Below are 11,619 nucleotides of genomic sequence, written 5' to 3' on the forward strand. Positions count from 1 at the left end.
TTTGCGTAATAAATAATGTAAAACGTAATTGCGAACCAATGATCAGTTTTCACCTAACGCGTATGAATGAATATTTAAAGACAGATTCATACAGATGCATAATCATATATTTATTGCGAATGTATTTTACGCAGCTCTATTTCTGTTATACCGATCTGTATCAAACTATGTAGCAAATATATCAAAGGTCGATTTCGTACTTCGTTTTTATTCCAAGATATTCAATATTTTTAAATGCTAATACGTCCAACAAGAAATAACCACCGAATCGACACCTAATTGATGTCGTATCATCGGTATTATTTTTTGTATTGATATCGAGTCGATATCAATTTGATGTGTCATTTTTCATTGGAATAAGTCTGTAATTGATTTACGTTATCTTAAAATTGATTTAAGAAAATTTTGAATATAAAAACGCACTGTACAAATATCGGTCAAAGTCTACTTAATTTTTTACCATTAATTTGCTATAATTTTAACAAATTTTGATATATTTCCTGCTAGATCCTGTATCCGTAACTTTTTTTGCCATTCTGTAGAATCTGCTGTCGACAGATTTTGATCATTTGAGAGTAATCGAGAAAGTTGTGTGTATGTGCAATTAAAGCGATACAATATACCTATCATATATCATATCAGTCTTGCAAAAAGTTTAAATATCTTAGCTGTTTCTGATGGTCTGAAAATTAGAATCGGAAGCTCTTATCTCAATTAAAGATATTATAATTGATATCACATCGTCTCGTTTTCTAATTAATTTTGCTGAGCAAGTCTATTTTCAAAATTAGGCCCTAACATGTATTATGACGTATGTACGTATACTCTGATTCTCTAACATACAGGAATATGTGTTAATATTGATTCTTTCGTTTCATATTTAATTGATTTTTATAGTACTTATTATCGGATGAGTGTTACGTGCGCAATTCGAAAAGCTCCGGCAGATATACTTAAACATCAGTACACTTAGCCCATAAACTGATAGCTAGCGGACACCGGTTGTGGTGCCCTCGGTTGCATATGCGATATGCGTTGGATGTGACACGCACGACACATAAGTCTGCCATCAAGTGGGTAGCATCGCTTATCCGGTTCGTCGGTCAACTGCATACCACAATCCTCACAAACGTAGCAGTCCACATGAAAGTCTTTGTCCATCGAGACTACCCTGACCGTTTCCTCAGTTCCCTAAAATAGAAAAGAACACCACCCGTTAAAAGTGATTTTATCGGGAGCGCCTGCCGTACGCCTCAATGACGTAAGCGAGTTAATTTCCAGCGCGCATACCTCAACCGGCGTGATTCCCTTTCCACAAGATGCGCACTTAGGCGCGAACATTCTGTGGTAATCGTTTACACAATAGATCTTATTGTCAACATCGACAGTAAAGGGTACGCCATCGAGACATTCGTTGCACACGCAACACCTAAAGCAGCCCGGGTGATACGATTTGCCCATGGCTTGCAGTATCTGCGGAAAGCAAAGGGTAACGTTACACTGAATTACAATGGAAATCTAACGGATGATAATGATCGACTCGTCGCTTACCATTTCCATGATAAGGTGGCCGCAAATCGCGCATTTCTCGGCTGTCTGTTGGAAACCAGAATACTGCGAACAATTTATAGGGTGAGTTACATATGAATTAAGTGTGATTTCAATAACTCTTATTTCCATCGTCAGCATTAAACTAGCTCGCACATACCAAGTAATCCTCTTCGCAATAAACTCTGCCATGAACGTTGTAGAAAGCTTTACCGCGGAGAGCCCTTCCACAGGAACAGCATATGAAGCAATTGGTATGATAGAGATTGCCCATTGCTTGACAAGCCTGTCCGGCACCGGTCACTTTCTCACCACATGTATGGCAAATACCTATCATCAAGAAATATTAAGGTGAAACTTTTTTTTTATTTCTTATACGCTACTTATTGCAAAATAATAAAATAGAAACGTATGAATTCTTTCGTTGCGGTATACGATATAGGTATACCAAAATTGTTTGCCGAACAACATATTACAACTACTTCTAAACATTTACAATTTTTACAAACAAATTAAAAATTGCAACGATTCATATTCGTTTTATTATAATAAATTAGAAATATAAATCATAATTCAGTGGAAAATTGGATTTTACATCGTGAAATAAAAAGTTCGAGAATCATTTCTAGCACAATATATTCGTGCGGAGTACGCGAACACGAGAATTGAGCTTTACCCATCGGGGAGTTAAAAATATACCCATCGACGAACGTTACAATGTGGCACATTCATCGCACGTTCATAAGCGTTTAAAAATCACTCTGTTTATTGTAAATGACAGATATGAAAAACGCGAACTCACAGCTTTCGATAGGGATAGACAACAGCAATCCTGCCATTCCTTGGTACAATCGTTTTCGAAAACTGCACCTACACTAGCTGTTTATTGCAACTTGGTTTCGCTAGACTAGGTTGGACTAGAATCCGACCAACGAATTGGACTGGTCTATCTATAACGAGATTTGCTTCCGAGCACAGCGATACGGTCGCGCGTATAGGACGTTACATGAAGACTACTAGTTTTCTAAGTATGAAAGCGACTAGAGAGACATTACGTTCGCCTAAACGCTTGCCACTTCTCGACTGACATTGCTTCGTTCAACCGAGGTTCCTGTCTGGTCGTGCTCCATTCCTTATTGTGCGTTTTTAGGCTGCGTTCACATTCATTTTCTAAATTATCGCGATAATTTTCTAAAAGTTATCTATATTATAGCATATTTCTTTGCATTGCTTGTTTAACATTTTCAAAATAATAAAGTTAACAATTTCTATTTTAATATAATAAATATTAAATAATATAATAAATATTTAATTTAATATAATAAATAATTTCAATATAATAAATATTTTATTAAATTATTGTAGTATCAATAATTTTATTTTATTATGATAGAGATTTTATTAATAATAGATTTGTTTGATCAAATTTTATCGTCGACCTAGATATTTAAAATACATCGACGCATCATTTAATATTCCTCTCTTCAGATTTTTTACAGTTCATAAAAAGTGGAGAAATTAGAAAGCTACCTCATTTTTAGCATTAAAGCAAAAATATATTAAAGTAAAAAAATATTATAATTTTAGAAAAATATATGATAATAATAACATATAAAATGGTTTATTACAGACAAAGAATAGGAATAAATACAGAATGGAATCAACAAAACGTTTTTAGTTACCTTTCGCGAAGTAATTAGCAAGAAACACAGAAAAAGAAAAAGACAGCAAGGCAAGCAAAAAATTTCATTTTCTCGTTCTGCGTCAGGCGTAATAATCTTGTAAACTGCGTAGTCGATGAATATACGCAGTTATCGTACTTGACAGGAGGAAGCCATAGACACTATTATGTCCATTTCCACCAATGTGGATTAACTTTAATCTCGGTTCAACTTAGTCTTCATCTTTTTAGTTTTAAATATTAGATAAAGGTGAAGAATAAGTGAACCAAAGATTAAAGTTAATCTACATTGGTGGAAACAGACATTAATCGCATATTGCTGCATCCATTCAACGCGTTGCATCTATCGATATTAATACGAGGGTTACTTTTAATATCTTTAAAGAGTCGTAAGATTCAAGTGAGCTATCTAATTGTGTATGCACCTATGCGTCGCATTCGTCCTCGGCCCTTTACGCAAGAGAAAGACGTGAGAGAAGTACGTGGGCGGAAGCTACGCAGAGCGTGCGAGAGAGTGAATGTCAACGAATTGTCGCGCTAAAAAGTACCGCGACGCACCGAAACTCGATTCCGTTTTCCGAAACCGGTCTACTGCGAACTCACGTCGTGGGAATTGGCACAGCCTTCGCATCGTGCCTTTTAGCGTTTCAGAGAAGTATCTAAAATTATGAATTTACTCGGGGCGATCGTACCGTGCGAACCTGCGATCATCGTTTCCTTAATTTTTCTCTCTTTTATTATACAAGTATGGAAGAAAAACAAAACAAAAATGTAGATAATGCCAAAAGATACTGAAAATAATTATTTCGATTATTTGATGATTGCGTTATCTGGCGTAGTTGAGATTAGATGTTACATATTTCGCTTCTGATTTAATAATATAATAATGGATTCTGTGATTTTTTTTTTGACTGGTTACCATTTTATGCGTATTTCTGATCTCTTAATGGATTATTTACAGATATAAATGACAAGAATACCAAATTTTATACACAATCTGACTTTTGAATTTCATCTTTTTCACGGAAAGCATGAAGAATACGAATGGAGTAATTTTTAAAGGATAATGAATTTTGCATAACGAATTTATTTGTATTTGTAACATTGAGAATGACCCGATCGGAGTCGAAACATCTGTAGCTACATATATCATTATTATTTGAATTAAAGTTTTTTGGTTTTGTTATATTGGCTCTTTGCCCCTTTTTATTCGTATTGTTTTATACTCATAGAGAGCCTTATATTAATTAATATAATTATTTAAATTTAGACTAAGCAATATGTGTCTAGGATAGCTCGTTATCGCGTAAAAATATGAAACGAAGCGTAATCTCGGTTTTCAGAGACGAGCGAATAAACATTGCGTAAGCAAATTTTTTCTTACCAAAATATTCTCCTTCTTCCTCTTGTTTTTCCATTTCTTCTTCGAGTTGTCTCGTTAATTCCTCTATTTTTCTTTCCGCTTCCGTTGGTCCCTGAGAGCAGTAATTTGCATGGAAAACATTAATTATTAACAATTAAGTGTCGAATCTATGCATATTTAATGTATACGACAAAAATTGTTACCTAACTATTATTTTATTGTACAATATATGTATAAAATAAATACAATATATAAAATGAAGTCAAGAAATTGGTGAAAAGTGTCGGTTATTATTTATCATTTCATTATATACAGATTACTTATAAAGCAAGTTATAAAATAAAAAAAAGACATGGACTATTACTATTACTTTTTATGCTCCGATATAGTACTCCAAATATTACGAAACGTAATGTTTCTTTCAGTTTTCATGCTGTTATTTTTTTTTCAATCTATGACAAATAAACAAAAAAGTATGGAAAAACAAAAAAATTAAAAATAGAAAATGTTAAAAAAATTTTACGTGTAAATTGTAAAATATTCGGTGAATGCACATCGCTTGTTAGCGATGAGCAATTTACCGGTTATGACTCATTGAATACACGAAGAAAGAATTTTTTGAAGATGAAATCACAATACTTTTTCAAGTTTTATGCGTTACAGAATGCATTATGTATACTTAAGCAACAAAGAAGTATAAAATGCTAAGAAGTAACAATTTGCGCAAGTTATATTTTTATTTCACATACGAGTTAAATAGCAGACTTTTGTTTTTTATATTTAAACTAATTAATGTATACATTTTATGTTTAAAGTAAAGTAGATATATAATATTTGATGTTTGGCAAAAGCGAAAAGTAAAGTTCTAGTACAGTTCAGTGCAGTGTAGCAATAAAAAAAATAGAAATAAGTCTCTTATTGTCATAGGTCAGACGTTACGTAAAATAAACAAAATTATCAGCATTATAATGAGATCATCGTTAAAACAAAAAGAGACATATCTTCAAAGTTATTATGATTTTTGAGAAATTGCTTTGGACAAACTACATCAGCAAATGTCGATAATATTTACTTTTTAAATAAATTGCATTGAGTGCGATAAGACAAATTTAAATGGAGCAAGATTACACTTTGTTATGTTAAAAACATTGTCTATCTTTCTTGTAGAAATAATTCAGTTATAGTTATTTTCAGTACATTTTTAGTATATATATAAAACATAAAGTATATAGATAAGAATACGATAAAAGTACTTATAGAAGGTAGAAAAAAAATACACACAGACACATTGGACTTCTGAAATGAGATTTGGTAAGTAAATAAGAGCACTAAATTATTTAATGAACATCTTGCAAATAGTAACAAACTTACCGAAGGTCTAGAAATGACATTGTAGGGCAACAATCCCTTGCCAGGTGCAGGTTTGATTGGTGGACTAACAGATTTTCTCTCTTCTGCTTCCGAATCCGAAGGTCTTTGCAGCATAGGTACACCAGCATTTAAAAGTACGGGTCCTGCAACTCCACTGGTAACACCAGGAGGAAGGCTCGTAATTCTGGGGCCAGCATTAGCATCAATTTCATTGGTCGTAGTTGAAGCACTATTGACAGGTGCTTGCACCTGTCCACGTATAGAACTCCCAATAGAATTGGTAGACGAAAGAGATAGTCCATGTCTTGGTGAATTAATTATATTTTGCGAAGCGATATCTAATGGTATCTGACCATGTGTTGGGCTTGTTTTCGGAGATTCTCTCACTGTATTATTATTGGCAATAATAGCCCTAGCAGGATCACTTCGGTTTGGAGAATATAAAGGTGAATTCCTTGCAGGTGGGAGATCTGACACATCTGACATGTAGCTTCTGTCACTTTGTTGCAATGTGCCTAATCTTAAATGTTCTGCTGAGCGATTTGAAGAATAAATAGGAGAATTTCTGGCAGGGAAATTTTCTTGATGATGATAGTTTCTGTCACTTTGAGGCATTGAACGATTTGGAGAATAACATGGAGGATTACGACATGCTGTTTGCTCTCCTGGACGAATTCCATATACTGGAGAATTCCTGGTTTGCGAGTCCCCTGTGAAATTTGTATTTGTAGTCCTTGAAGAAACTTCATACGGCTTATAACTGATTTGTGGATTATCCTGTCGAAATTGAGGAGGTTGGTTAGTATCAACCTGATTTGTAGCACGAAATCCTTGTTGTCCACTTATAGTATTTTCTAATGCACCACGATAGTGATGAGGTTCAGGCGGTAAGCGTATCGGAGGAGATTCACTATGATATGGTAAACCAGATCTCGGAGATTGTTGCTGCTGCTGCTGCTCAGTGCTGTAATTAAAGTTTCTATTTGATGGTTGCAATTCGGAGGGAGGTACGTAAGCGCTTCTACCAGATTGAAGATCTGAAGAAGCAGAGGCCGATGAGCTCTGTAAGTACTTAGCAGTAGATGAATCGATTGATCGCTGTAAACTTGAACCATCGTAACTCTGACCTCGTATACTTCCACTTCTTTGTTGGGTGTACGATAAACTTTGAGTCATTCCACGTTGATTTTGAGACTGACCTACTTTTCCAGTCATGACAACGTAGTCACCGCCATTGATGTTTGCTGGATGATAGTAATTCGGTGGAACTTGAGGTCCTGGCTTGTTCTGCATACTTTCAGAAAAGTGCACTTCTTGTATGTTTTCGTATACTGGTGGTGCTTCATATGGCGGTAATTCTTTTGCTGGTGATGCACTTTGATAACGATTGCCAGTTGGTACTTGCGGTTGAGCTTTCCTGTAATTTCCTTCATAAGAATCACCAACTAGAGAACCTCTAGGACTACCTTTGGGACTTTTCCTAGATTCTATTGGATGATAATAAGGAGGATGTGATTGACTCTGTTGAGGATAATATTCTATATTCTCGTAAACAGGAGCCTGTTGATGACTTGCACGAGTCTGATTTTGTTGTTGTTGCTGTTGTTGTTGCGCACTGATTTGTTCTACTGGTTTTGGTGTAGCAAATCGTGAAGCAGCTATTATGTTTTCACGCTCATATAATTTATATTCAATGGCAGCTGTCTGTCTAGAAATATCTGAAGAATTTCCTTCAATAAAACTCTCAATAGCGCCGACCGGTCTACCTGACGCTCTAGCGTCGTTTCTATTAATCGCATTTCTTGACACAGGTACTTGGGCTTCGGGCCTCGACCCCGAGCCTCTAGCGGTACCACCAGCATCCGCAGTGTCATCTCCAAGATGCAAATAACCTAATTTTTGTACGTAAGAAGTATCTGCCGAATTGCACATTGGCAGTGATTCTAATTGGCAAGATGATGAGTCAGAATGTCGTCGAATCTTTCGCGTGTACTTTAATCGAATTTTCAAAATCAAGGCACTGTCGATGAATTCGATTCAAAACTAGACATCATATATAGTGTTGCAGTAACTAGGTGTTTTGCTTGTCAAAACGATTCCAATTTGCTCTTGCTCGGTCTTTTTTTCTTCTTTTCGTCTCTTTCAATTCTTCTTACGTGTACGATCTCATAATCTTCTCACGGGATAGCACGAAATTCGACGCAAGATATATGTTGCGTGAGGCCACTAAATCCTTTTTTCTTCTTCGATTTCGGACTACGCCCCTCGACCAGGGCGCCTCGGATTTGTGTTGTTGCTCCTCAAGTGTGAAACGCCGACCGGCGCACACCTCGGGCTTCTCTCTTTTCGGTACCGAAAAATCACCACCTGCGAAAATTCATGCAACAGCGCAAACGCACGCAGTAACGCGAGAATATTAAGTCAGCATCATCGTCTCTTGTCAAGACAGAAACCTGCGACAGGTGTCGTGGTATTATAGTGCTGTTTTCTTGCTGCTTCTTATCATGATGTGGCGCTAAATGTAAGTTCCAAGCAATGTTGGCGAACCAGTAACGTGGGTAAATCGTTTCTGAATAGTTCTCTGCACAGAACCGTTCAGCGATTAGTTACTGGTGCCATCAGTGGTGTAAAAGAAAACTAGTGATGTCACTCGGACTTTATGTTAACCGTTTGTGGGATAATCATTAATCTCTTCTTCCAATAAAAAGAAAAATAATAGTTCTGAAATTCAAAATTTTTTAATGCAAAATTATTATTTTTTAAACAACTTTACAAATTTTTTAAGTCAGATGTATTTTATCTTATTACTTTTTTAAATGCCTTTAATAATATTCGATTAATTCTGTGAATTATATATTGTAAATTTTATTATAATTTTATTTTAGTTACAAAACTAAATTGTTTTTATTTAATAATTTTCAACAAATAGAGATAGATCTTTTCAATGTAACAATATCGAATAATCAATTTAAATAACATAAATAAAAGAAATAAGCGAAATGCAAATGATGATAGAAAATGTTAGAAATTTGTTTTAGATTACTCATAATAATGTTTGTAAAATTGTGAATGTTGTGCATGAAATAATAATGTGATGTATTATAATTCTATTAGATTCTATTTATTTTACATTCACTTTGACATATGTTTTTTTTTTAGAAAAAAATAATTAATAAATTCTATAAAAATATTATAGCAAATACATATTTTTAATTAATTAATTAATTAATCAATTTGATACACAAGTAACAGATTGTACTTAAATACTAATTCTAGAAATGGTATCATATCCACTAATGAATTGTATACTTTAATCCAAAAGAGACTTTTGTCGTTCCTCTAACTAACTCTACTTTCATTCTAATTAAATTTAATTATGCGTTTTCGCGTATGACCTATAAAGATAATTTCCAACGCAATTGCACTGGGATTCAAGATCCAGGATAATCAGGGGTTTGTGCGCGGCTCATCTCATAATCGATGAATTCTGAGAAATGTGCCAGCGATGGAACTAATTGCGCTAAATTTGTATTCTTTATCTTTTTATTCTCTTCGCCTTAAACTATAACATTTTCAGATGAATGGAGTAATTATCGCATTAAATTTATTTATCGTATCAATTAAATGCGCAAGCGATCTATAGTTTCTGAAATTAATTGCTTGAGATCAAAATTCTCGATTAATTAATAAATAGATAATTATGTATCCAACAATTTTAATCTGTTATAATAAGTAGATAATTCTATGAATATCTGTGCAGTTTAGGTTTAATTTAATATACAATTTGTAGTCTTCATTTACTGTAGTTTTATTTATTTTATGAAAAAAAAAAGAGAGTTTATTAATTCGAAAACATAAAACCGTGTATATTTATAATTAATAAATTTATAAGTTTACAATTCTACATTAATACAAATCATCATCTAATTAATTATGAGCCAAATTGATAACTAAGAAATTAACAATATATATAATATTTTATATATATTGCTGATAAACATAAAAAATTTGAATATAACTAATCTGATCGTTATGACGTCGTCGCTTAATACTTATCGTAATCGCTGTCGTCCTACACAGGAAAGTAACCAAGTTTTCACCCATCGTATATCGCAGCTGTTCGCCGCGAAGCACGACAGCGTGGGTGTCGTGACCTCGCTCAACGAAAACCTTATATTTCCGAAAGGTGAGTAAAAAACAAACTTGAAGCCCTCTCGTACCACCCACGAAACAGTCGAAACCCACGTTTCGCCAGGCACCTGTGCGACTAACTAGTCATGTTGGCCAATACCGGTTGATCGATCGATCGGTCCAGCTTATGATGCAATCTCTTCCATTCAAGATTCGATTTCTGATTAATTGGCAAATATTGTAGAGTCGCTGTCCATATGTTTCTTTTTAATTGTGTTTATTAAAAACAAGTTTCTACGAAGTGCTCAAAGCGTACAAGATAAGACATCTTTACTTATATTCTTCTAATAATTTTTCTGGTAATCTTTAGATGTAGTTTGTTTTTTTTTTTCCGATAATAAAGTTTTTTTTAGAATTGTATTTCAATTATTTGTGTGTATGTGCGGCTTAAATGAGAAGTTGCAAAAATATGTCCGTTATGTATACCAATTTCTTATCGTTGTAGACATCGTCGGGCAGTATCGCGTGAGCGTGCGTATGCAAAGTGCGTACTGTAAGACGCATTGCATCCTGAGCGGAAGTGCAGTGACCAACACGCACGACATGGCAGCACATTCTCGTCGCATGGATCTTTGTATATGACATAAAGTCTGATACACGTGTCTCGTCGATACGACAATAAACAAGCCAACCATGTTTATACAAGCACTCGTATATAGGTACGTTAAACCGCACGCAGACATATATCTAATACATTATTTAGGTAGAAAATGCATCTTTTCGTTTTTTATTCATATTCTAAATGTCCGGAATATTCGATGTGGACGAATGATTTTTATAAACAAGTTCGCAATACAATCGACAATATACACATAATTATATACAGATATTTTAAAATTCTTTTTGAGTTTATATATATTTCTATCAAATTACACTATTTCATGAACTTGAGAATACTTATTGCAAATTCAGATTGATGGTTGTTATCTGCGCATGCAGAATATCTGCGTATGCCTCAAACAGACGATGCTTATACATACAGCGATACGATTTGTTTTCTGATGCTGACTATAGGCAAAGAAAGATTTCAACGTGAAAAGCTAATATTATGGCGAGATCGTTTAATTAGCTGACATTATAATTAAGCAGAGAGTGTTACATATTACTTGAAAGACTTAAAAGTAAGATTAGTATTATCTTTTAATGTCTTACAATTTTACAAGATAAAAATATACAAGATTTTTAGATAGTAAGAGTATATCATAAATCTTATACTTTCTTTGATTATTTTTATTAAAATTATGTTAGTAAAAATGCCATTTATTTCAAATAACTATAAATAATTACAAATTTAATAGTCTTCATAAACGCTCGATAAAAATTTATAATAATAAAAAAATTAAAATGTAAGATGTTATTTTTGCTTTATTATAAAATGTTTTCTTTTTAAATTATAATTTCCATAATACCCGTTTATTATCGAGTAGAATTATCCTTACAATTATCACAATAAAGGTCACAAGCA

The 11,619-nt window shown here is 33.8% G+C and overlaps 1 protein-coding gene across 1 annotated transcript; it reads right to left on the reverse strand.

The window, feature by feature from the left end:
• Positions 1 to 110: 110 nt before the first annotated feature.
• On the reverse strand, positions 111 to 7,895 carry jub (LIM domain-containing protein jub). Its single transcript, XM_018551518.1, has 6 exons — positions 5,964 to 7,895; positions 4,614 to 4,704; positions 1,709 to 1,878; positions 1,552 to 1,614; positions 1,291 to 1,473; positions 111 to 1,191 (listed from the first exon to the last, which is right to left on the reverse strand). The coding sequence occupies exons 1-6, from the start codon at positions 7,893 to 7,895 to the stop codon at positions 970 to 972; spliced, it is 2,661 nt and encodes an 886-aa protein (XP_018407020.1). The 3' UTR covers positions 111 to 969.
• Between the last annotated feature and the right edge of the window lie 3,724 nt (positions 7,896 to 11,619).

The sequence above is a fragment of the Cyphomyrmex costatus genome, unplaced genomic scaffold, assembly GCF_001594065.2.
Source record: "Cyphomyrmex costatus isolate MS0001 unplaced genomic scaffold, Ccosl1.0 scaffold141, whole genome shotgun sequence".
Lineage (NCBI taxonomy): Eukaryota > Metazoa > Arthropoda > Insecta > Hymenoptera > Formicidae > Cyphomyrmex > Cyphomyrmex costatus.